Source organism: Haliaeetus albicilla, chromosome 15, assembly GCF_947461875.1.
Source record: "Haliaeetus albicilla chromosome 15, bHalAlb1.1, whole genome shotgun sequence".
NCBI classification, from domain to species: domain Eukaryota; kingdom Metazoa; phylum Chordata; class Aves; order Accipitriformes; family Accipitridae; genus Haliaeetus; species Haliaeetus albicilla.
In genome coordinates, this window is record NC_091497.1 from 18,678,071 (window position 1) to 18,705,613 (window position 27,543).

Sequence of the window (27,543 nt, forward strand, 5' to 3'; positions counted from 1 at the left end):
TGATCTGGAGCTGTTAACCTAATGGAATCTGCAAGCTAGTCATGTCTGAACAAGAATTATAAAAAAGGGTATTCTGCTGTGTGCTGCATACAAGTACTTGCACTGACCAAAGAGCAGCAATGGGTGCTCCCTTCGTGTATCAAGCAAGTTGGTTCAGCATCTCTCTGCCAAGAATGAGTAGCTGTAAATAAAAATGCAGTGGAGTAATTCAATGCTCCTTTCTGCTGCCTGTCTGCCTTTTCTCTTAGAAATTATTTTCTCTTTACTTCCTGACCTTAACAGCTGTATAAGAGATGTAGCTGTATTCTGATAGTGGGTCAATACTTTTCTGGAGTTTATTTGAATTTTTTTAAAGGTGCAGTGGTTTGTTCCTGTACCAAAAAGGCAATGCAGCTCTGCTGGCATTATCCACCTTCTTGACACCCACTCAGAAATGTCAAGTAAGATATGTGACAAGCTACCATTCTTCTTTTGCATTCATAATTATCTTTCTGTCATTTCTTTCCTAATCCATAGACTCTCAGTATACTTTCTTTTCCATTTTGCACACTGCAGGATGCAGATGACAATGTAGGGGGATATGACTTCTGTCATTCTTGCTGCTTTTTTACTAATATAGCTGAAAAGTCACTCTAAGACTAGTCTTGTGAAATAAAATGAAATTACTAGAAGCATGTGCTCAAAGAATGTGAAATGACTGCTTTCTAAATCGCAAAACCACTGAACCAGAACTCCTATCATTGTGTATATATTGGCTTAAGGGGAGGTAAGGAAGATAAGACACTACATTTGCAGGTTATACTATAAGGTGTATCCAAAAAAGTATAAAGTATATCCAAAAATTTATTTCTATAAGACATAGTAATACAGGATTATTGGAATCCCTGTTTATGGACTTATGAAGAGATGTGAAGGATGAGGGAAAATGCCAGTTTTGACCATCAATGGGTGTCAGCTGGCTACACAGTTCCAGTGTATCCGAAGGCAAATTAGGATCAACTCTTTTTTGTGTTTTTCCGTGAAATTCAGCTCTGCACATGGGAACGGTGCTTTATCCCCTGGACTGCTACTTTGAAATTGCTTGAGCACATCAGGTTTTGATGCAGTTCAGGGCTGCATAGCCCTGCAGTTCTCACAGGCTTCATATACCAACACTGTAGCAATCCTTGATAGGTATGTTTTTAGCCATGCTATAGCCTAACATGTTTTGACTTAACCTGGAGGGTTTTCTAGTATGGAACATGCTGTCCAGCATGTCCCTCGGGTCCCTCTCAGATGATATGCACCGCCCTGTGTAAGATGCTCCGTATAACCTGAAGTTCACATGCCAGCTCCCCACCTGGGGAGATGTGCCAGCTGGTGGGCATTTGCTCACGGAGCCGAGGAGCGAGCCAGCAAGGCCTCCTGCGAGGGGTGGGATGGGTCTGCGGGCAGTGCGGGGCCGCTCCGGCTTGGTGGTGTGCGAGTGAAATCTGCCGGCCAGAGCAGAAGGGCACGGTGACTCTCTCCTCGCCTCCGCCGAGGTGGTGCTGGGGCTGCATCGTGCCCCTCGAAGGCCAGGTAACAGAGCTCATCTGGGGAATCCAAGCAGGAAACGTAGATGGGCACCTGCAAGGACAGAGTCAGAAAGCGCTGCTGAAACCCTGAAGGCAGGAACAGGCGGGACTTTGTCCCCCGTCCTTTGGGAAGCATGCCATAAAAAAGGGGTCATTCCTGGCACGGGAGGGAGAACTGTTACTGGCAGTGACCATGGCGTTGCTTCAGCCCCTTCTCAACACGTGTGATACCGTCAGGGCACGGCAAGTTGATGGACATGTGCAGTGCCCCTTTGCCAGGCAGTAGGGCTCAAGCAGGGAGCCCCCGAGGAGCTATGACGTGGTCCTTTCCAAAACCTGAGCAGCACCATCCCTCAGTGTCCCATGCTAAAATGGCAGGTTTGCAGTCAAAGAATGCTTTTTTTTTAATTGTGGGTTGGTTTTTTTTTCCTTGCCTCAGTTATCTCAGGCAAAATGGGAGCTTTTTAAGAAGTGCCAATATCTCAGTGTCTATAGCTACTTGGAACAACTGCTGGCTGTGTCTTTGGGATTCAGACGATACCAGTCAGCGCTAGGGTTGCCAGCTGATGTGAACAGAAAGGTGGCACATTGCCTCTTTCTGTAGGTAGCAGGTCAAAGAACTCAGAATTGTGAGTCTTGTGACCTTGCCGGGGTGTCTGCTCAGCCTTGCAGAAACAGAGCTTCAACCTGTGCAAAACGAAAACTGCCAATGCTGGAGTGGTATGTTTCTCCCAACATACATGTTCTCCCAAGGGCAGGTGCATGCTTCCTCTCCGGGGCCATCTCTGTGCACCTCGGCAATATTTCCAATACTCAGAGCAGTGTTAAAAGTCGAAAGATGGACAGCAGGGTCGGTCTGTTACGCACCTGGGCTCCTTGTTCTTCTCGCCCTGCCCAGGTTTTTGCAGTCGCCCATTCCCGAGATCTCGGGTTCCAGCTTCTGCCTTTTGTTTGCTGGCTGGCCATCACTCTCCTCTTCGCAGCTTAGTTTTCTCTTTCTGTTGGAGTGTTCTTCCTTTTGCTGCGAAGAGCCTGGCAACCTTTCCATTCAATAGTATTGTTAGACAGGTGAAGCCACGATAAACATGAATCAATTCTCCTCTTAACCAAAGCTAGCTCATTTTACCTTCTCTCCCCAGACGAGCTCTTCGGGGGTTCGCTTTCTGGAGCGACTGGAGGCACCTGCAATGGAAACATGGAAGCTAACAGGTGGCAAGGACCTACCTGCCCGATTGCTACCTTAGCTCTGAAAGGCAGATCCCAGGGATGGGTTTGCTCAGCTCAGCTGAGCCACTTCTGGTGGGGTCATCGCACAAAGTGGGATGGCCAACCTGTGTCAGCCTCACTCTGCGCTTTTGCAGAGCTGCAGGCTGGTGGATGACCTTGCTTGTCCCGGTGGCAGCAGTCCCACCTCCTGAGGGGGAGGCTTTTGTTGTCATGCTGTTTCTGGACCTGACATACCTCTGCTGTTCCTGCTTCTGCCCCTGGTGCTGGCGACTCCTCAGCCGAAGCACCAGCAAGCCCAGCCGCCTCCTCCTCCTCCTCCTCCTCCTCCTCAAAGAGTTCCCCGTGGTGCTCAATGAGGAACTCCACCAGCCGCGTCACCTGCACACAGCAAACCATTGCTTTCCACCTGGGTGGCCGAAGATGGGTCAAACAGCCTTTCCCACTCCTGACCCTCGCTTCTGTGCAGAAAGCTGCAGCTATGGGGCTGCTCTTCCCAGCAGCTCCCCCATGAGCATTTGCTGAAGAGAGGAGGCAGCCTGGTACCTCTGAACAGCAAAGCTGGGGTGGGTCCAGAAGGCCGTAGCCGGCTGGTAAACACAGCGTACCTTGCCCGTCACCTGCACCAGGGCATCGAGGGGGAGCGTGTGCTCCTCGGGTGGGCTGAGGAGGTTTGGCCCCACGCAGATGGCCAGGTTGCCCGCAGTCATCCTGCTGGTGGCCACGTTCCTGCTGATGTTTTGCAGCAGGGCCAGCAACTGCTTGAGCAGGAGGAGGTTGGCCTCGGGCAACTTGCCGGCCACCCTGAGGGAAGGGAACAGGAGCGCAATGTTAATCAACTCAACATTGTCAATGCAGGCCTCCCAGGCTGATCTCACCCAAGGCCACCCGAGGGAAGGCTCCCTGGGCACGCCTGGTCTCCAGCAGAGGGACTGCCTTCGCCGAGATACGGCCACCTCCCTCCCTGCCCTTCTGGCAAGAGTCCCCCAAGAGGTGGCTGGCAGCAGAAAAGACGGCTTTGTCAAGGGCGCCTTCGTTTGCAGACAAGTCCCGCCCTCTGCCATTCCCCGTGGAGCAGGCAGGCTGCTCGCCACACGTACTCCTTCAGTCCTGCCAGCTTCTCCTGCCTGCTGGACTTCTGCAGGGCGCTCATCCACTCCTCGTAGAGCTCTGCCTCGAGGAGCTTGGAGGGGATCTTGCGGAGGAAGTCCTGCAACGCCAAGGGCTCCGGGTGAGTCTTGGACCACCGCCGCCGGGAGCACAGGCGGCATCCCCGGCACTCCGGCCGACGAGCAGGCGGCCGGGTTTTGGCTCCTGCTCTCGCAGGTGCCCATCGGCACCGACAGAGCCGGGAGCTGCCGGGCTCCAGGTCAGCAGGGTTCACCTTCAGGACGACGGCCAGCAGGTGCGCAGGCTGGCTTTCGAGGCGGACCTCCGCTCCGCTGTCGAGGGCCTCCCTGAGCTCCCGGGAGGCCCGCTCGCTGGCCGCCAGCCGGAAGATCCCCTCCGTGGATGGCCCGTGCTCGTGCAGCAGAGCCAGCAGGTCCTGCAGGGGACAGAGGGGGAGAGCTGCTTGGCTGGAGACAGGCCCTGGGGCAGGCGAACCTTCCTCAGGGGCAGGAGCAAGTGTGGACGGCTCCACAGCTCTCACTGGGGCGGGGCGGAGGGGTGGCTGGAGGTGGGCGACGTGGGGAGGAGATGGCTTTGTCCCCGAGCCCCACCCGGGGTCCCTCTGCTGGGGGCACCACCTCTCCGGAGGAGCCAGCGGGGTGGGGACCCCCTGCCCAGGCTTGCTTACCTGGATGGGCTGGGGCAGCGTGCCGTCCTGGCTGCAGAGAGCTGCCAGGGGCCGGCCAAAGAGAGCCCCCCCGCCTCCAGAGGCCGACGGCCCGGGCACCTCTGCAGCGGCCGAGGTCCCTCGCCGCGCAAAGGGCCAGGGCAGGCCCATCCTCCTCCCGCGGGTCCCGCCTGCTGCCAAGGAAAACCGAGCAAAAAACCCTGCGTGGAGAGGTGTCCTTTGGGAACGAGGGGCCCCGGGGGCTCAGCTCTCCCCTGCCGCAGAGCGGTGGGGACAGACGCGCCCCGCGGGAAGGGCAGCAGCAGCCCCAGTGCAGCACGAGTGCCCGCCTGCAGGAGGAGGAGAGGAGGGCCGTCCTGCCCCCGTCTTCTCCGAACTCACCAGCCACGTGGCCACGTCCACGCTCTCTTCCGGAGGGGACGGGTGGCGGCCGCTGCTCCACACCAGCCTGCAAGACACGCGCTGCGCTCGCCGAGCAGCCCCGCTGCAGAAAGGGCCCCCGGCGAGCTGCATCGGCCCCTGGCCGTGTGTGAGAGGTGGGGAGGGCTGCGATTGCCCCCCGAGCGAGCCTCACCTCTGCCTGGCGCTCGACCAGCCTCTCCAGGCTGCTGGCGTGTAGCGTCGTCGCCTGGGCAAGGGGAGAAGAGCAGAAGGTGAGAAGCGGGGCACCTGATGCTGGGCCGGGGAGCATCCGGGGGCAGAGCGGAGCCAGGGGGGACACTCACAGCATTGCGGCCGCTCAGCTCCTCCAGCAGGAGCTTGATGGAGGGCAGCTGGGTCACCCGGGCTCCCTCCACTCCTTCTGGCGGCCTGCGCACGGGGAAGGGGCAGAGAAAGAGCCGCGTGAGACCCAAGCCGCCTTTTCTCTCTCCCGCCAGCCCGGGGAGCGCTCCCGAGGTGCCCCGGCATAGCCGGGCAGCGCCCGGCAGCGGGGCGGAGAGCAGCGGCAGCGGTGAGGACGGGGCTGGGCAGCTGCTGGCTGGACGCGGCTGGGCGAAGCAGCTCCGCCAGCTCTGCCCGCCCAAGAGCGGCCCGCAGCCCCGGGGCAGGGGAGCGGTGTGTCCGCCTCGTACGGCTACACCTGGAGCATCCCCCCGCGATGCGAGCACGGGCCCCCCGGGCTGCGCCGCCAGGCAGGGCTTACCCAAGGAGCGCGCGGACCCAGAGCTCCTTCAGCGCCCAGGAGCTGCAGAAAGAGAGGAGAAAGAGCCTGAGCGCCCGCTGCTCCCCAGCCTGCGGGCAGAGGCGGGCGCCGGCACGGCCCTGCCCTGTGGGGACGGCCACGGAGGCGGGACGGAGCCCCGTGGGGCAGGACAGAGGCGCTGCCCAGCCCTGCCGGGGACCCGGCACCGAGACTCACCGGAAAGTGACGACGCAAGAGCCGCAGGGCCAGACGAGGACGAGGGACTTGGCGGGCTCGCCTTCCTCCTCGCCAGCGGCGTTGCCGGCCGCCCCCTTCCTGCTGGTCAGCACCTGCAGCTGGCCCAGGGCCAGGCAGAGCTGCGGGCGCGGGGCGCTGCCACGTCTGCAGAGCGGAGCGGCAGGGAGGGAGCTGGAGGTGGCCGAGCCCGGTGGCTCCCCTCCGGCGTGCCCCTGACATGGGCACGGCCGTGGGCGCCTCCAGCACCAGGGTGCCGGGGGCCTGGGGCTGCTCCTTGGGCGTCCCTGCCCCGGGGCCGGGGCCGGGGCCAGGGCCAGGGAGAAAAAGGCAGCCGGGGCCTGCCGCTCTTACTTGGGCTTGGCGATGACCAAGGCGTCACTGAAGAGGAGGAGGTCCCTCTTCCTCGTCCCACGGCCCTGGGTCACCCGCACGCGCTGGCGGAGCAGCGGCTCTGGCGACGCGGGGACGGGCGCGCGCTGCTGCGCGGGGTCGGGGTCGTCCCTGCAGAGCAGACGGCGCCGGGCGTGAGGAAGGCGGCCGCTGCGGGGCCCGGCTGTGCCGGCGCGTCCCCGAGCCACGGGGGGAGCCTACCTGGACCCGCGGCAGCAGTTCGCTTGGCCCATCCTGCCGAGGTCAGGAGAAGCCTCGCGTCGGACGCGGCGGTGGGGCTCGGGAGAGTGCCCAGCCGGCCCGAGCGAGGCTGCCGAGGGGGGCGAGAGTGCTGGGAAGCGCTGCTCGGGGGGAGCTTGGCTCTCCCCAGTGCTGCTCTGTCCTGGCACAGCGCAGAACCTGTCCCTGCAGGTTCTGTTGTCGCTGCCGGGGGCAGCGCCGGGTCAACGCGGCATGGCATTGTGACCTCAACGGTGGCACCGGGAGGGGCACTGGGGGCTCTCCCCACGATGGCCACGTCCCTCTGGTACTGGGGAGCCCAGGCCTGGGCACAGCCCTGCAGGCATGGCCTCACCAGCGCTGAGCAGAGGGCAAGGGTCACCTCTCGCCAGCTGCCGGCAAGGCTTTGCCCAGTGCAGCCCAGGGTACCGCTGGCCGCCGGCTTTGGGCCAGGGCACCTTGCCGGCTCCTCGCCAACTTGGTGTCCACCAGGACCCCCGGGGCCATTTCTGCCACGCTGCTTTCCAGCGGCTTGCCAAGGCGCTTTTGGTCACGAGTAGGTGCGGATGTGTCCCGGGATGCTTCGTGCCGTCCCGGTGCCATCGCAGTCGGTCCCACGCTCTCTCTGCGGGTCTCCCGGTGCCACTGCGGGGAGGGGGAGAAGGGCATCTTTCCTCCAGCCAAAGCAGTGGCCCAAGTGGAAGGGCTCTCTCTTGTTAGGGGACAGGGAGAAAGGGGATGGATGCGCTCTGGTGACAGAGTCCGGAGATGGCGTTTCCAGAGAACTCCACCTTTGCCTTTTTCCCTTAACTCCAATTTAGGCTTGCATTTACTCGTATGCGGGAAATGTGTGCAGTCATGCTTATTCTGAAGCCTAGATTTCAAATCCACTTTAGCTTCAGTGGAAGTTAGGCCTGAACTTAAAGTAAGGTGCTTTTGTGAAAAGTAGATTCCAAAGAGTTCTTTCAATAGTATATATTTATAAAGTATTAAGGTATGCGAGGGTATAAGAATGAATAACACAGAGTTATGCCAGAGCTGCAAAGCTGAGTATGGACTGAACTGACCTGGAAACCAGGCATGTTTTTATAGCAGGTGTTAGTTCTGGCCTTTTCCTGTAGAAAATATTGCTACCAGGAGAGGGAGGATATGTTGATATTAACCTAATAACATATCATGGTTTAACCCCAGCCATCAACTAAGCACCATGCAGCTGCTCACTCAGTCCTCCCCGCTCCCGGTGGGATGGGGAGGAGAACTGGAAAAAACTTGTGGATTGAGATAAGAACAGTTTAATAATAAAATATAATAACAAGAATAATAAAATACAGTAATAATAATGCTAGTAATGAAAAGGACTATAACATAAAGAGAGAGGAATAAAACCCAAGAAAAGTGATGTACAATGTAATTGCTCAGCACCTACTGAGCAACAATCCACCCCTCCTGGCCCTCTGCCCCCAGTTTATACACTGAGCATGATGTTCATGTGGTGGAATATCCCTTTGGCTATTTCAGGTCAGCTGTCCTGGCCATGCTCCCTCCCAGCTTCTTGCACTCCTGCTTGCTGGCAGAGCATGGGAAACTGAAAAATCCTTAACTTAGGATAAGAGCTACTTAGCAACAACTAAAACATCAGTGTGATATCAACATTATTCTCACACTAAATCCAAACCACACCACTGTACCAGCTATTAGGAAGAAAATTAACTCTGTCCCACCCGAAACCAGGACAAAATGTTGTAAGGCAGCCATGCCATTGTTAAGTGGGCTACAGGTTAAGCATAAGAAAAATGTTCTGGAGACTGTCTAGTGTCGTGACTGTTGACTGATGTCCTGTCTTACAATAAATATGTGCACAAACACTAATGAGCATCAAATGCATTAGGAATATGAGAACGGTGGTTCTGGGTCAGAGAAAGGGTCTGTGCTTTTTCTAGTGCTCTCCTTGGCACTGCCCAGCAGTCAGCTGGTATACTCATGGGCCTACCGACAACCTGCCCAGCCTCTGTTTTCTGGAGAGCTGATGACTACTTATGTGAGAGACAGTAGACAAAACCTAGTTCTTCATATTCTTTCTATTGTTTTACTAGAGAATCTGAAGTTGTATATACCTTGTTTTGTTTATATTTACATCAGCACTTCAATGGTCCCAGACTAAATGGAAATTCTCTACCTGACTACAGCAAAAGTTGGGCTGAGCCCTCAGATAGTAACCAGCCATTGGTTAACTTTGGTTTTGAAATACAGCAAACTGTGGTGCAATAGGAAATGGAGACAGCTAGAGACGTTAGTTGTATTTTCTGGAAGGAGGTGGAAAATTTTCTAATGAAAAATTTTTGATACTATTAGCATGGAAGTCATAAGAGTGGCACATGACAGCCAAGTATCTTCGTTCAGCTAAAGTAGTGGAGGATGCACTGGGTTTGTTGCTAAGTTAGAGCAATAGCAGCTACTGCTCTAGGCAAATGTTTTTTTAGAATTAGAAGCCATTACTGTCTGAAGCGACACATTTAGAAAATGACTCTACATGAATAATTAGCTCACACAGCAAAGCTGCAGCTACCTGATAGCACAATATTTTTCCCACTTCGGAAGTTTTTTTATGTATCAAAAACTTTCCAATGGTCATCACTGCTAGTTTATTCCCTGCATGACAAATAAGTAGTAAATGAAGGTGTTTTCATATATTGGAACAATCTGCATGTTTACGTTTTCTACAGCTGTTGCAAAGATGTAATTGAAACCCTGAAGAGCTTTTGCTTTTTATACTACTGAAAGCCATGCTAAACAGCTTTTTGCAAATTTCCAGTTTGGAGAACTGCAGAGTAATTATTCAAGTGTTTATGCAGAAGAAAAAAAAAATAATCTTCCTTTAGAGACAATATTTTGCTGCAGATTTTAGTTCTCTCTTTTCTGTTTCGTCTGCCTTTTCTCCAGCTCAAAAATGTCTACTTCCTTAGAAATTGTTCTCATTCGATATGGTAGAATATCTTTGTGTAGTAGCTGAAAAGGAACTGGACCTGTCCTTTATCAGTTGGATACTACACTAAATTCTCATTTCCATAATGCATGCTGCTTTCCTTTACTTATTAAAGAAAATTACCAAACTTTTTGTATTGCTCCCATTCAGCCTCTAGGGACCGTGTATCCATCTGAATGTGTATGGCCCAGCATTACTTTTTGCAACTGAGCTAAAATTCTGTGCCAAATTGTATCGTAACCCAGGAATGAAAATAATAGGGATGACTTACTTGACATATATTCCCTGCAGATTGTTGTGACCAGCTGCAAGTAAATGTAAAAAATATAGGTAGTTCATATTTCTAATTTAATCTTTGACATCTCAGTAAGTCATTGTAATATTAAAATTATTCTCACTATACTTTCTGCATGAAAAACCAAAAGAATATATGTTTTTAATAGAATTTACGCAGGAAAGTATTGACAAAAAATACTAGAGTACTTTTAATGTTTGGTCCTACATCAAACATGCTGAGATGAGTCTTAAAAGCTCACCAGAGAATTCACATTTGCCTCAGTGCTCTTAGTAAAAGCTGTAATTATCTGTATCTTTTCAAAATGCTTAAAATGAAACACAACCTAATTCTCAGTTATAGAACAATGTAGTACAGCAAAGACATTATCATCTATTTTTTCATTATAAGATGCGGGTGCATAACCAGGAAGAACACTAACACAATTATTTCGTAGTAAACCTTTACAATATATAACCATTTAGTGGGGCAGCAAAAAATCAGAACTTATTCTGACTTTATCACAGCAGAACACTTCTGTTGTGTAGGTAGACAACGAGCTTGACTTTCTGGGATATTTTCACTCTCACAGTCCTGTTTCCTCTCCTTTAATTGTGAGGAACCTCACTACCCAGCGATTTTTGTGGGGGATTAGGGTTAGCCTAATTGCTCTCCCCTTCACTCTTGACAGCATTAGTGAGGCTAGCATCTCCAGTGGAGTCCCTTGGGCCTTACTGCTGCTGAATAATGCATGCCAGAGCGCTGTACCCCAGAGCAACTTTTACCCACCCATATGCAGGGCTTAGCAAAGAGAAGCATGATCCCAACAGGGGCTGAACGTAGACTGGGTAGAAGTAGGCAAGGCTGGCAATGACCTAATTAGGCCCCATGGGAGTAAGAGGGACCATAGACTTTACATGGCCATGCCTAGTCCTTGATTAAAGATGTCCAGGATTTTTGCTTGGATTTATTTTATTGAAATATTAAAGCAGCCATTGACACCTTTCAAATTTTCATCTGTCCACATCTTTTACAATTCTGTTTTTTTACAGCTGAAACCTAACAGCTGAGGAGAAACTTCCAAATGTGTTGTGACAGGGAAGGGCATGCTGCCCTTTTTACCTTCTGAAATTTGAAGTGCTTAACTGTTCAATTGTATATGCAGTTCAGGGGAAAAGCAAATGGGGAGAAATGTCAGTGGAGCAAGGGGCTTCTACATGGGAACAAGTATGCCAGGTCAGGCAAAAGGTTCTTCTAGCCCAGTATTGTCTTTCTGGAAGTGAGCAATAGGGAAGTTTAAGGAAGAAAGGGAGAAGTAAGGGAAGAATGCAAAGGCACATAAATGTAAAGCAAACATGTAATGGTGTTTCCTACTCTTGTTCTCACATCCTAAACCAGTAGCAGTGTCTTCACATCTAATAATGCTTGGTGGATTTCTAGTCCATGACTTTTTATGTAGTTACTTTTCAAACACCTGTGAATTTTTGATATCTCCAACATCTAGCAATTCCAAGGCTTAGCTATATCATGCTAAAGAGCTTCATTCCCCTTTTTGTTTTCAACCTGCCACATAATTTCATTTGACGACCACTAGTTCTTGTATAGGAAAAGAATAACCATTCCTCATTCACCTTCTCCCTGCCATGACTTTTTTAGCTGTCTGTCATATTGTCCTCTTAGTCATCACTTTCCCAGGGTAGAGCCCTTGTCTAATAGGTCGTTCTTTGTTATTCCCTGCCTCTGATCAGTCTTCTGCTATTTTCATCTTCAGTATGGTTCCTCCTCTTCTCTTTGTGGCTTGCAGAGCTCACAAATGTAGCTACACTGACTCCTTCATACACACTCCTGTAATTTAGGATCTGGAAATAGGAAGCTGAACTGGGTCAGAAGTCTATTTACTGTTGTGTCTCAGAATATCCATTAGCAGGTATCTAGGGAAGCCTATAAGACTAGACCATGATTCAAGAAGATTTGCACTTTAAACCTCAGGTTCATGCCCTACAGTTTGGTTTTTTGTTCCTTTCTTAAATGGCGCAAGATTTTGACTTGTCCAAAAAGCAGTTTTTAACCCTCCTCCACCCTAGCTTTGACCCTTACTGCCAGTAATAAAGTAAAAAGGTGGCTCAGTCTGCTGATTGCATGTTTTGTTTCTTGGGAATCTTAAAAACAGGGAGAGATTTCCGTTAAGAGAGATTGCCTGATATTATAAAAAGCTCTGCAAAGTAGACGAGCCCAGAATAATCATTTACAACTATTTATTTCAAGGATACAATTTTTATATTCACCCTGAAAAGTAGTTTCCTGGAAAAAAAAACTTTGAAGTCTGAAGTTAGCCCTGCTCCAAATTTGTTCTGCAGTAACAAATAAATACAGAATGCTGCAAAATGCAATTAACATAACAGATCCTGAACTGACAACTGTGTTAAATATTTGCTGAAGCCTGGTTTTGGGCAATGTAATGGTCTGGGCAAACTGACAAGTGTCCACCCCCTATAGACCTTCTATTAAACTCATAAACCTTCACCGATTAACATTTTGGTGACCTAAGAAACTGATCATACATACATTTAATGACTGTACAAAGGAATTAATCACTTAAAATGCAATTAAAAACTGCTGCTTCAGCATGGATCTTTTAAGTCAGTTGGAAATAATTAACTTCAGGATGATTTATTGAAGAGATTAATCTTTCAGTTAGAGTTGGAGTAATCTACATGACCTCTTCTGAAGAAGATTGCATACTACAGTTTTAATGGATACAGGATGAGCTAAGATAGTGTTGCTTGCTTTTGCTACCACCCAATAGATGTTCTGCCTCAGTACCTCTTTTGTATATGTAATTTATTTTCACTGTCACATACCTAATTAGGCAGTATCATATTTTGAACACTATCTTTCTTGATGCAAGGGTTTTATAAAAGGCAAGTCCTAAAGAATCTCACAGATCAGATCTTTCCATCCTTTGCAGCACACATCAGCATGATACTGAACCATAAATTGTTTGTTGGTTGTCAAATTTCCCATTGAAATTGTAAAGCCATGGGAGGTTAAATATGCACGTAAGGTCCTATTGATTTCCAGTTAACAAAGATAATGTCTATAATCTGTGGATACGGCAGGCACAATATTCTCATTTCTCTGGGAAACAACAGTTTGTTGATTGAATTGAATGTGTATATAATCATAGATTTGAATCCACATATCACAAAGGATGCTCTTTGTATTAGTTTTTGACTTCACAATTTTTGGTACACAAATAGGCCTAACTTCTCTGGCAAACAGTAGAAAACAGTTACTTTATATATCTACCCTGAAAAATCCCTGAGAAATTCTGTGTGCATGTATCTCCTCTCTTTCTGCAAGTTCTCCCCAGCACAGTTAACTCCCACTTTGGCTTAGCAAAGCAGACTGCTTCGGTCACATCATGATCTCTGACTTTTTATGGGTTTCAGCCACTTTCAGCATAATCCTCAGACTGTTGAAAGCATATTCATCTCCAGTTCTTCCTGGAACTAGCTTTTAGTCTTACAAATAGTAAGCTGTGTCATGCCAGAAGGAATCAAGCATTACATTTCCTACATAATTCTTTTGAGGATCCAAATTGTTTTATATTGTTTGATTTCATGTTCCCATTATCAGCCTCCTTAACATTTCATTCCCAGTATACAGGAAGGACAGCAAACTAAGGCAGACAAGATAGCTGCAGAAAAATACCATCAGTTATGCATGACAGTCCCTTCCTCAGAAAACACTTGAGCTTGAGGAACCCTCTGTTTTCCTTCCCTGTCACACATGTCTCACATAATATGCGTCAGATAAATATCTTCACTATAGCTGATATGTTTGCTTAAGCTAACAAGAAGGAATTTCTGGAATGTCAGTTAGCAGGATCCCTTCCTGAAGGGTCCTTTGTTGTTGCACTAATTTTCAGTATCTTCTGTCAGAGATATAAAAAAGTACCTTGAGCCTTTCTGTTATTAGGAGCTGGCATGACAAAGTAATAGCAAAATGATCGCATGAACTAACCAGAACAACTTTCTGCTGGAGTGAAGCTAAGCTTTCTACACACTATGATGCATGTGGTTTTAAGCTTCTTTTGCTTGCTCTACTACATTAACACTGCTACAGTTTTAGCTGCGCCCCCTCTTCCTTTTGCTCACAGTGCGCTTCATCACCTGCAAGATTGTATGATCTCTTACTAGCCCCAAAATCTGGGCAATCAGCACATACAGAGCTTGATGGCAGAGCAGCAGCTGGGGAACTTGCAGTGCATGCTCTAACTTGGGAATACCAGTCTGTGTATAAACAACTTGCAGTTTAATAATCCTACTTTTCATTAAAACTTGTTTTCTCTCTTTATCAACCAGTAAAGCCTGGCTGACACAGGAAGGAGCAATCTTGTGGTAATGAGATTTCGAAAGACAAGTTAAATTTGTTTGTATAGAAAAGGAAGGACATGAGAAGTAGGAAGTGCTGAGAAGAACAAATAGGATTATGAGAAGTTTACAGGCTCTAACAAGCTCTTCTGACACCAGAAGGGCCCCTTTTGCACAACCTCCAAGTCTAGGCTAACACAGCAAACCAACATGTGACAGAGATCACCTCCATGTGTGCCTATCTTTTTCTGCAAGAAGCTGTTTTTCTCAGATGGGCTAAAAGCTTGGAGGGGAGACTTCCACCCTCAATTTAGTTACTCTCAGAGAATGTTACAGCATTCGCTCTTGGCAAATCCAGCCATCTCAGTTTCTAGAGCTATAAGATCCATGAACAAGGACTTTGTTCTCAGTACTGCCAATGGCTTTTGTGTTAACTATGGCTGTGTAGCTTTTGAAGTTTCCCCTCATTTCTCCTTCTACCTCCAGAAATTTATTTTAAGCTAGGGAAATTTAGTTTTCCTATGTTTCCTGCATTGTCGCTACAGTAAAACAGTCACTGTCATGGGTGACACAGACCTTCCCTTAGACTCTTGCTCTCCATGGATCATATGGGAATCCTGATGTGAGTCTCCCAAGCAAAATTAGCAACATGAACACCCCAGGGGCTTCAACTGACCTATCTGAAAAACGAAGGTCGTATTTAACCTTGCTTATAAGGAACTTGGAGATGAGGAGTGCTAAACTGATAGACATAGTAATCACCAACTACCCAGTGGTAGGAGCTCTCTGCTTATATAGTCTCTGCCTTTGCATGCAAATGAGCATGCTAACTGCAGAACTATCCCTCAATAGAGCCACGTAATTTTGTATGTCCTTTATCCAAGGCTGGTAATGCTGCTTGCATCACAATAGCTTGTCTAGGATTGGAGTCACTGGTTAAGAGATTTGCAGAATGACAGAATGTTGAAGGTTGGCAGGCACCTCTGGAGACTGTCTGCTTCAACCCTGTGCTCAAACCAAGGTCACCTAGACCTGGTTGCCCAGGACCATGTCCAGATGGCTTTTGAATATCTCCAAGGATGGAGGCTTCCCAACCTTTCTGTGCAACCTATTGCAGTGTCCAACAACCCTCACAGTAAAAAAAAAAAAAGTGGTATGTTCAGACAGAATTGCATGTGTTTCAGTTTGTACCCACGTGTTTCAATGAATTCGTGTCCAAACTGGTGGTTCTGCTTATAGTGTGGGATTCATATCACCTAGAGACTGATGCAGCAGACTTAAAGTAAGTCTCTAAGGCAACGTCTATATAGCTAAATAAAAAAGGGCCAGGTACAGACTGAATTGTGTCTATACAGTGTGGGACCAGCCCCCGCTGTGGCCGGTGTGTCTGAGAGTGAGTTAGAAGAGTCCCAAGCAGAGCCAGGGAGTGAGGTGCGGGGTAACCTGTGTGGGTGGTCAAGGACCAGTGCTTGGGCTTGCTCGCTAGCACTCTCTTGTCTGCTGCATAGCTGCACCCTGTAAGAAGCAGCATTAATTTCCCCCTAGAGATGCCTGAGACATTAGTTACACCCATAGTACTTAACATCCTCATCATGCAGAGGACTTCATGCCATTAATGTAGCATTCCCTTGGCTCCTGAATGTGTAGTCTCTAATGAGGACACAGAAAGGGAGAGATTTAAAACACGTACTCTCCATATATTATAGGATAGGTACTAAGAATGTAATTTCTGTCTGCTTATAAAACAAACAGCATAGTAATAACACCTAAAAATGACTTTATGTTCCCTATTACACAAAGCTGTTGGAGATGGGTAAGCTACAACAGAAGGAGATCCACAAGATTTCAAATCCAGAAGAAACTTCGATTATTAGCTGGTCCAACCTACTGTATATCAGATAATTTCTGCATCAAAACACTAATTTTAAGGTGTAGAATAAATGTTTTAAACTCTCATAGATCATTTAAGTAAGTTTAAGTTATTAAAAACATTTGAAGTTATTAAATAAATAACTTAGTTTATGGATAACAAGGCTAAAAAATGTACCATCTTTTCAGGTAAAAATTTAGCCAGAAGCTCCTGTTGCATTCTGCATTATTAATTTCTTCTTGGTAGGTACTTTCAGGCAGAAGACAGGTCTCCTAATTGTTTCACAGATGGTTCAAGAGGCTCAATAACTTCTTTTTGTGGACTGTGAAACTTCTATTTCTTCTCTCAGATGTCACTAACCTATACACATCCTTCTTGTATTACAGGTATCATACTTCCACTTATGAACTCTCCACTGTCAGCCTTATAAGTGGTACCATCACCATCCTCCAGCCTAATATTCCAGTATTGGTATGTATGCACTCAAAAAAATAATTTTATCTTTTACAGTACTGCATTGTGACTGATCCTGGGTCTTGCAGGTAATCTGTGTCAAGAACAGGAAACCTACTCCTTTTCCTAAATGTCTGTTCAGTGATTTACTCACTACAGAATCACTGGAAAATAAATTACAGTGTAATCCGAAGTTTGGGGAAGTTTTCTAGTGACTCTCAGGGGCTTTAAAGCCAGAAGTTGGTTCATTTTTGGCATTATGTCTATATAGTTGAGTTCAGACCAAGTGTTTCTTTTTCACTACAGAAACTGCCCCAAGGCACAGCGGTTGGTTGTCAGCTCTTCCTTTGCTTGTGTACACTAGCCAGACTAACATATTAGTAGTCTTTTGTATTATAACACTAACATGAAGCTTTGGGAACTTATTAGGAAAAGTTTAGGGCGCTCTCTTACATGGAGATGGGAGAGGAGATAAAAGTTTTGCAAACCCTCAGATAAAGAATATGTAAATAACATTGTCTTTAAAAGGGACCTCATTTATCAGTCTTCAACATTGGAAAGGTATGTATTTTACTTTCATTTTTGCTTTCCTACTGATATCACTAGTTACAAGAAAGTTCAGAAATAAAGTAATGAAACATTATTTTGTTCCACAATGGTGCTAGCTTTTTGTTTTCATTTTCTCTTAAAAACTTTTCCTTAATTCTGCTTTCCCAAAGGAAAGATAATGGGTGGAGATCCATTAATCTAGCTCCAGCACTTGTGTCTTCAACCTAGGTGCCTGGTGATTCCCCCAGTATCTCTCTCTATGGAAATAAAGAAAGAAAGAAAGAAAGAAAATACATTTCTATAATAAAAAAATTCCCCTTCTAGTTGTAGGAGAAAGGTTAGGTGGTTTTGAAGGCCTCCAGAGGGAGATCCACTCCAACTAAAATGAATTTTTAAATTCATTAATGTCAATAACTAAGTGCTTAGTTTTGGTGAACTGGAGCTCTTTTTGAACATCTTCAAAAGCACCTTCGTCTTTCTATTGCTGTTTCATTTACTTGAGGAAGACTGAACCAACAGGTAGATACTTAACCATTAAACACAACCAAATCCCAAATAAAACAAAGGCAAAATTCTTTTCACATGGGATAGCTCCTTTATTTTTGTATTTCTATGTGGTATGACAAATCATATTTATCACATATTTTGACCATCTGTTCTAAAATCTCCTTGGCATTTCAAGCATCTCTTATAACTGTTTCTGTTTATGCAAAATTTCATTCTTCTAAGGCTATAAGACCAGGTCAGGCACCAAAGAGTCACGTGATGCTGGAGGGTATAAGATAAAATCTTTCTCGTGTGCATCAGAGGTAAAACTCTGAGAACAGCATACAATAGTCAGAAAGAGTGGAAGAAAATTCTTGATGGTATCATTTTTAATAATAGCCAGACTGCGAGATTTTCCAATGATACATTACTGGAGGGTAATCATGCCTGGACAGTGCTAAAATATTCCTTCATTCTGTACTGCGTGTACTACCTGTGTACAGAATGCTTGTGTTATCTGTGATATTAGAAAAGTGTTTTGGAACATTTAGAATTTTAGTGGATATTTTATCTCTTTTTTAAAAGAAAAAAAGTGCTAACTGTCATTTAGACATCATCTCCCTCCCACTGCTAAGTTTTGGGCCTGTTGACCCACCTCAAGCCAAACTGGAAGACAAGCAGGAGTTTCAAAGATAGTTATGTTACCACCCTTGTAGTGATCACTGATGTCTGGGTAGAAAGGAGGTCCAGGCTAATGGCCCAGCTAAGAGAGAGCTGAAGGATCTGGCTGGTGCCTCAGCACATGCGTTTGTCTAGGATAACAACAGCATTACTGCCTCTTGTTTCATTGGGGTGCACTAGGGATGTGGAGAAATATTGGGGCTATTATGATGGGGGAGATGCTGGGAGGAAGACTGTCCACCTATAATGGACCTGGGCTTCATTTGATTTCCTGCTTATAGAACAACTATGCTTTTTATGTTCTTTACTTGTAAAATACGTGTGGTTTTGAGTATAGGAGCAGAAGGCTCAATTTGCTCCTTATTTCTTGATAGGAAATAATTTTGACATAATACCTATCCAAGGAATAGCTATCATTATACTCTGCCCGCTCACACATGTTCTTCCTTCCCTGCGTTTAACTGATTTATCTATGGGCTATTACTAAGCATGCTTATTGCTGTACATCTTCTTATGTCTTTTTCAGGCAATGCTGCTTGCTGTTTCTCTGGGTAGATGGCCACATATTGCTCTTTTTCTTTCTACTCTTGGCATTAAAAAAAAGTATTTTATTGTGTTTAAGCCATAATTCAAAAAAAGAAGGGTTACTGTGGTGCTTAGGACTGGCAACGGGGATGAGAAATTTTCTTATCAGTGCAGAAGTACAGCAGCTGAAGGATTCTAATCTCAGGAACTAGGGTGTGATTCTGGGAGCTTTACAAAGACAGCAAGGAGCTGGATATGCTACAGGTGTCTCAAATCATAAACTGTATTGATAACACCACTTTTCAGCACTTTCAGAGCTCTTTAATAATGGCTCAAAATAAAGGAGTGCTCTGTGCTCATGATTAAAATTGGTTCCAAGAGAGACACTAAAATGTCTAACCAGTACCTATTCTGTGTGACAAAGGGAAAAGAAGAGGCCTCATAAACCATAATGAAGGACTTCTTACCTATTTGATGTAAGGACAACCATTACTTCTCCTGACAATAGAACCAGGGGGTATTCTATGAGGACAGGAATGCCACCCTTACCACAGTTACATATAACTGGCTAGATAAGTCCCACTGCATTCTCACAGTGCACTCTTCTCATGCATGCAGTGACGATAGTCTTTATAAATCTTTCATCCCCCAGTAGTCATTCTGATAAACCCTAATCCTGCACTGTGACCATTACAGTCCCCGAAATCAATGGCAGAGACACCAAGTGTCCATGACCTAGCAGTTAAAAATTTACATACAGTCTTTGCCACACAGTACAACATGTACCTGAAGAATAATGCACAACATAAGGTATCAGTGCAATTAAAGGAGGGAGATTCTTACTGATGGAAGGCACCTTTAGCTAACTTAGTTAAGTCTAAGCTAACTTAACTCTAAGGTTCTTATAAATTCCTGGTAGCACCTGCAAGGAGAGGTTTCTCTGCGTTCAGTACAGAAGGAGCCCTTTTAGGCTGGAGTGTTGTATTATTTTAGCACTAAGCTAATCTTTACATCACAAAGACAAGTGCATATACCTGTTATTTACTGCTGAGCTGGCTTAAGTAGTTTCTGGAAAACACTAGCTCATCTCTTGCATCCTTCCCATTGTTCTGTTTCCTGCAAGGATTGTTCGCACTAAAGAGTGCCAGCATGGTGAGGCCTCTGTGTTTTAGGGTGCAGGTGGTTATATTCTCTTAAGTTTTATGCCTCTAAAGGTGGCTAGGATGTAAAAAGCTTCTTCACTTAATATATCTAAAACTTAGAAGTTGAAGGTCAAAAAGATTGATAGACCATTCCTGAAAATAAGACCTTATTATGATATATGGGCCAGTTTGTGCTTTTGATATCTCTTAATTCCAGATCTTTACACACACAGAGAGCAGTCAAGATATAGGTTACATTAAAGTTCCATTTTAAAACCCTTTTTTAAATATTCAGCATGCCTAAACACTTCTTTCTAGAATGAAAGCTGAAATGCTAAAGTATGATCCCAAGCCCTACGTATGATCTGATAGAGAATAAGGCTTCTTCTGGGCTCTGTTATAAAACCCACTTGTGCTACATATATAGTAAGAAAAAAAAGAGTCTTCATCATTGTGTTCTGCTTGAGAGGTATTATTGCCTTCCCTTGAAATACCTTGTCCATTGACACTTTATCTGTGGCTCCTTGGTAATCCTGCAATGGGGTTATTTCAAATTCATGCTGTTAAAACCCTTATGCCTCATGGAAACCCAGTGTTACATCATGTAGCCTGTTTATGTCACTGCATGCAAGAAGTCTGCTCAGCATCTAACTTCACCTTGCAAGCTTTACATTTTATCATTTGTGTTATGTTTGACAAGTATTTATTTATTTGACTTGAAATGACAACTTCCACATGTGCTTCTGCTATGGACATTTGGCCTGTATGCTGATACATGACAATAATCTTATGAGATTACTATTTTATTCTTATGCTGTATTTTTATGAACTATAAAAACCCCCTCTTGTTTAAATAAAATAGAGGAGTTTACATTTAGTGTCTTAGAATTACCTTATTTTTAAATAATTTCTCTTTTTCTTTTTTTTTTATTTTAATGTTCTTTCTGCTCATAGCACTCAAGCTAGCATAATTACTTAGATTTATATTTTGGGATTTTGATACTAAGAAGTGTCTTTTGTTTTCTGGAGAAGGTTCAGCTGTGTTCAAAAAGGTTTTCTTTTACTGTAGCAGGTCTCCCCAGTATTCTCCCTTCCGTGTGATTCAGTGAGATTATCATGAGATTGAGATTAAGCAGGACATACATGAGCAGCTAGCAGCCTGGCATATTCCTAGATCCACTGATTTCCAGTGTTAAGACCCTGTAGGCAAACCCCAGATTGACTGTGGGCAGGCACATGGACTATCTAGACTTGCTTGCTGACATATTCACTCCCTAATGCCATGTGCCATATCAGTAGCATATGACATGTCCTTACTTGCAAGATCTCATGTGCTCTGGGATGTGCTGTCAATGACTGAAGCTATCTTGAACCTGACCTTTGTATGCCTATCAAACAAAACATGTGCTAAACATAAATTTTCCAAAACTCAGTCTTTGAATGCAAGATATAGCATTCAATTGCATCTTATTTCCATTGTTTGTAGCATAAACAGAAAAGAACTGAGGGAAAAACATGATACGTGATATGTCTCAAGAACTTTTATATGCGTCACAAGGTAACTGGGGATAATGAGGAATATCTGCTGGGAAAGCAATACAGCAGATTGCTTAGGAAACCTTTGGATTGCATCAGGGAAAAAGTTGCTGCTTCAGGAAGTAAAGAAAGCAAATAAAGGAGAGATTCTTTCATAGTCATTGACAATTGTGAGGCATGGATGAGAATTTGAGGCTGGAAGGTCCATTTAAAAGTGGCCATTAGAAAAAAGATTCATCACCATTCAGGACAAGGAGAAGGAATAACAGCTGAGTGATAGAAGGTAAACTTCAATAAATTCACAGAATGGGTAAGCAAGATCTCATGTAAAGGAAAATGCTGTTAAAGGGTTAGCACCTTAGAAATAATACACACAATAACACAACATCCATCCACAGGTATATACTATCCCACTGTGAAGAAAAGAAAGAAAATGCAGTAAGAGATCAGCTTGATTAAAGTATGAACTGTGCGTGAACCTACAACACAAGAAAGAATCAAGCTGGAAGCAGAAACTAGGTCAGGCTACTGAGGATGAATGATAAATATAACATGAACATGTAGGAACAAAATTTTAAAAAGCCAAAGCTCAAGACAAGATGCATCTGCCAAGAGGTATCAATCAATTTAGAAGTGCAATTGTAACAGAGGGAAGGTGAAGGAAAGGGTGAATTGGTCAGCTGTTCAGCAGAGAAGAAAAGCTATTGCTGGATGATACTCAGAAGGTCAAATTTTGTAATAACTTTTTTGCTTCAGTCCTTACAAGAATGATCAGTTGCAATTGAGGGGTATTATAGTTCATACCAGTGATATAAAAGTAAAGACCTTAACTTTGAATGGGAAAGGAACAATTTAGAGATTAGAGTTTTTCAAGTCAGCAAGGGATTATGAGTTTCCTAATGAAGAAATTAAAGAAATTCATGATGAAATATTAGATAATAATGTTGTATTTGAGAGCATGTGAAGGGCAGGTAATGTCTTGAAAGGTTCATGAAGGGAAAGCCAGTGTCTGTCTTTAAATAAGGAGAAAGGAAGATCGGGGTATGATTCAGCCACTAGCTTAATTTCTGCTCTCAGAAAAATGTTTGAACAACTGACAAAACAAACAATTTGTTAACACTGGAAGACAAGAATGATGTGAGTAGCAGCCAATACAAAATTATCAATTCCATGTGATTTCCTTCTGCAGCAGGACAACAGGATTTGAGAACATAAATGCCATTTATCTTGACTTTAGTAGGGCTTTCTGTATTTCTTGTCTTATATAACAAATTGGGAAAATATGATCTATATCTGGGGGTTTGGCTAGATGATCTTCATATGTTCCTTCCAACCCAAACCATGCTATGCTATGATTCTATAAAGCACTTACATATTGTGGATACAGAAGTGGTGGGTAGGTTTCACAACCCATGAAATGATGATCAATAATTTGCAACAGAGAGGAAAGCATGCATCTAGTATGGTTCCCCACGAATGTTTCTTCAGTCTGTGTTCAGGTTTTTTCTTAATGATCTGAAGAATATGCTCACTCAGTTTTCAGGTGACATGGAGCTAGGTGGCATAAGAAGAACGTAGAATTCAAAATGACCTTGAAAAATTGACTAAGTAGCTTAAATATAGTAAGATGAAACTGAATAGGGACAAGTGTAACGTATTATTCTTGGGCAGGAGTAATCAACTAGACACGTAGGGGGAAAGAATATCTAGTTAAATAGCAATACTTCATAAAAAGAGCTGAGGGCTGCATTGGATCACAAGGTGAGCATAAGACACAAATGGAAAAAGGCAAAAGTAATTTTTATATATTCAGGAAATATAGTATGTAAGACATAAAATACTACTTTCCTTCTGCTTGTTATCAGCAAGGTTACAGAACAGTATCTAAGATGGGGCATTGCATTTAAATAAAGGAAACTGACAAGTGCAGAGAAAAGGATTAAGAGTGATCACAAATATACAAAATATGACCTGCATTGAAAGACTGGAGAATTTATTTAATCATTAAGATAGGAAGGCTATGAAGACAGTAGTCAGATATGTGAAAAAGTGTTGCTAAGAAGATGGTAATTTGTCCCTGATTTCCATGGTGAATAGGAAAAGGAATAACAAAATTGTAGGATGGAAGATTCCAATTAGTAATTGAGAAAACTTGCTTATGTATAAGGATAGGAAAGAGTCAGTAGAATACTGATGAGGCTGTATCCCTAAAACTGGAGGCATTGCAGAATAGTTTAGACCAGTGTGTGTCAAGAAAACTTAGATATACTTGATCTAAGTGCAAGGCCATGCGTGGCCTAATGACTACCTGTAGTCCCTTCTATCTCTGTGATTTTTAAAGTTCGAAGTCAGCTCACATAGGTTCGTTGCTTATGTTACGAGATCCCAGCTGTCAGCCAGTCTTTAGGGGTTATAATGTGAAAATACTTGAAACAAAAAGGGGAGATGTTTAAGCCCCAAACATGTTATTGGAGAGTTAACAAAACCTAAAGCAAGAAGACATGCACTGTTTTGTCTAGAATAAATCCAGTGTAAAAGAGATATGAGTTCTTTTGGCACACGTGTGTGTGAAAATCAGAGAGTATGAAAATCTATGATATTTAGTAATTTACTTTCTTGTTTAAGAATTGTTTTATGGTTATAACTAGAAAGGCCACAAACTTGTATTAGACAGCTCTTTACTAAAAAAAAAAAATATTTATATGTGCTTCCTGAAATACAGTGTGCCCTATATTTGCAGTATAACATTGTATTCAACTGATATAATTTGAATAAAGGTTTAAAATGAAGACTGCATAAATGCATTAGGTAACGTTCTTTTCAAAATATTGTAACCTACAGCAATTCAGGCTTTTCTAAAGGCAAAGACTTTGTTCTGCAAAACTAATTTATAAATCATTTTCAGTTCAGATGATTTAGCAGTATTCAAATAAGAGAGCCTTCACAGAGAAGAAAAATATCCCAGCTTTCACAAAACTGATTAACAGATTTCTAGGGGACCCTTGGGTTGTGAATACCTCTACTATAATATCAGAAGTGCTCATGAGAGAAAAAAAAGAAGCAAAACCCTAACACAGCTGAGAATGTAGCTCTAGATAAGTAAAGTTCTTTCACCACTAACTTTTATATTAAAAGTAAATTGATAAGATTAAGCAAGGGAAAAAAAACACCCCAAAGAAATAGAAAGTTCAGTTTTTATCTCAACTGTTGTAATTTGTGAAGAACCTCTTAAAATGCTCTATTGCTAACATAAATTCTTTATATGGCTGTGATTATAAAGTTGAGGCTTATGCCTGCACATATGTCTGGATTTTGAATATAATGAGCTGTTCAGGTTATACTTGGCTTGGGATAGAACTACAGGCCCTGTGAAGTGGATGCACCTTCATGACTGAAGTAATTTTTATAATATTTTGAAGTCAATGCATGTTCTATCCCTTCCAAACCATTCATCTGGGGAAGAGGTTTGAGTATTAAAGAAGGCAGTTTAATTTTCCATTCACTAGCTATAGACGAGTGATGCCTGAAATGCAGGCAAAAAAATTGCACAAAATCCAATTAAAAGCAAAGATGCTGTAAAGATTAAACTGGTTAGAGTTGTTTGTGTTTTGGTAAAACCTGGCTTCTTATGTAATTTTCTTTTGCATGCTTTAGAACAGTCAGTGGAATTTTGGTTAATTTGTATTAATATAATAATTCATTAGTTTGGCTTGTGAGGTTCCTAGTGTATTTAAAGCCTCATACTGAAGGATTAAATAATAAGTCAACACCAAGAGTAGCAAATAATGCACACTTTGGACCTCTAGTCCCGATTCTCCTCTCACACCTTCTCAAAATATTATATTCCAGTTGACTGCAATGGAGTTATTCTTTATATATACTGGATTTAAAAAAGATAAAACAGTAGTAGACACATACATGAATAGAGAAATAGAAAACAGAAAAATGGAGAATTCACCTGTCTAGTGCAATGCTACCTCCATCCTGACAAATGTAATTGCTCCAGACTGATTCTGAGTCCGCAGGCCAAGTGGGATGCGATTAGGGCTACTCTGCACTTCAGTAACCCAACCACATCCATGCTGTAAAATGCTCAGCCCTGGGGCACATCGGATGCCCTTGCAGACTTCATTATTATTTTGTGTGTGTTGTTTCTGGTTCAAAGTGCCTGCGATAGTCTTAGGAGAGTACTGCAGCCTACCAGATTGCAGTAATTAAAAGGAACAACATTTGTCTGGAAGAGGAATAAGAGGGATGTATCTCTTCTTCCCACCTGCACTGGCACTTGGAGAGGCTCGTGATGGCTGATGTGATGTCTCTACCAAGCCTCTCCCAAAACCATTCTGCTTCACTAAAATGGGAGATTCCCAAGACCGCCTCCAATGCTGGCCAAAGCAGGCAGTTGTGCCCGGAGGAGCATGCAGGACCAAGTACTCACGTCCTTTTGTAGGGACATAAAAGGGAAAGCAGGAACAGACCTCATGCTTTGCAGGAATATCTGTGTATTTGGGGATTTTCCATGAAGAGATGCGGCAAGGAAGTCAGATTGCGGAGTAACCTGGAAAATAGCCTTCATGGGTGGGGTTTTGCTTAGTTTAGGGCCAAAAGCTATGGGGTGCTTTGCATTCAGCGGACTGAAAAGGCTCTTGTGCATGTTGTCTGTCCTTCACTCGGTCCTTATCTCTGGACCTGCCAGGACTGTCCAATTCGATGGTGAATCATTCAGTTCCCTTGGTAAGGAAATCATTAAGATTTTTGTGTGGCTTCCAGTTTAGGTGCCAATACCAGGCATGGAGACCAAGAGGATACAATTTTTTGTAGGAGAGCTATGGGATCCTATCTCTCCTTTCTGTGGGAATCTTGTAAGGACCTTGGCTCTCACTGGGATAAAGGGACTGGGTGACATGCGTCTTCTCTCCCAGGTCATTGGAGAGAAAAAAGGCCACAGTGTCACAACTGAAGGCCACAGAGGCCTTCACCAGGCTGCCTTGTGCTCCCCCTTCACCGCCACACCAATGCAGAGGATGCTACAGAGTGGATGGGGAGAAGGCATCCATGGAGGTTCTTACTTTAGAGGGGACACTTGGATCCAGATTGCTTGTGGGGAGACCACAGCTCCTGACAGTGTGCCCTTTCTCAAAGTTTTGGGGCAGCCAGCTGAGTCAGTGGGGGAAGCACTGGTTTACCATGCATCACCTTGGCAGAACCAGGTCCAGTGGGTAAAGTTAACAGTCCTGTCCATCCCACGGGTTTCCTCATCCCATCCTAATACAAGTTAGCAGAAGCTGGCACAGTGGGTTAATTGGATGTGTGCAGTACAGAAAAGCTGCCCTGGGTACAGTTATGGAGAGTTTCCAAGCCTACACTGAGTGACCAGGAGCATCCACAGTGGTGTGTTGCATGGCTGGGCCATGGTAGTTTAACCCCAGCCAGCAACTAAGCACCACGCAGCTGCTCGCTCACTCCCCCCCCGCCCCCCCCCAGTGGGATGAGGGAGAGAATCGGAAGGAAAAAAGTAAAACTCATGGGTTGAGATAAAGACAGTTTAATAGGACAGAAAGGAAGAAAATAATAATGATGATGATGACAACAACAACAACAATAATAATAATAATGATAAAATTGGAATATACAAAACAAGTGATGCACAATGCAATTGCTCACCACTCACTGACTGATGCCCAGTTAGTCCCTGAGCAGTGATCCCCCTGCCAGGCTAACTCCCCCCAGTTTATATACTAAATGTGATGTCACGTGGTATGGAATACCCCTCTGGCCAGTTTGGGTCAGCTGCCCTGGCTGTGTCCCTTCCCAATTTCTTGTGCCCCTCCAGCCTTCTTGCTGGCTGGGCATGAGAAGCTGAAAAATCCTTGACTTAGGATAAATGGTACTTAGCAACAGCTGAAAAAAATCAGTGTGTTATCAACATTCTTCTCATACTGAACCGAAAACATAACACTATACCAGCTACTAGAAAGAAAATTAACTCTATTGCAGCTGAAACCAGGACAGGCACTCACCAGGATGCCCTAAAATTTGGGGGACTTCAGGCAGGGCAGTCTGGGCAAGAGGGTTTTCAAGAGAGGCTTTTTACTTAGAA

The 27,543-nt window shown here is 44.8% G+C and overlaps 1 protein-coding gene across 1 annotated transcript; it reads right to left on the reverse strand.

Annotated features, from left to right (window-relative positions):
• Positions 1-3,066: 3,066 nt before the first annotated feature.
• LOC138689151 (uncharacterized) lies at positions 3,067-5,477 on the reverse strand. The gene has a single exon (XM_069802805.1). It carries the CDS (start codon positions 4,726-4,728, stop codon positions 3,802-3,804), a length of 927 nt encoding a protein of 308 aa, XP_069658906.1. The 5' UTR covers positions 4,729-5,477; the 3' UTR covers positions 3,067-3,801.
• Positions 5,478-27,543: the final 22,066 nt, after the last annotated feature.

What these genes read in the sequence shown, in the direction of transcription:
- LOC138689151 (XM_069802805.1), bottom strand. Translation starts at nt 4,728, where the DNA reads ATGGGCCTGCCCTGGCCCTTTGCGCGGCGAGGGACCTCGGCCGCTGCA.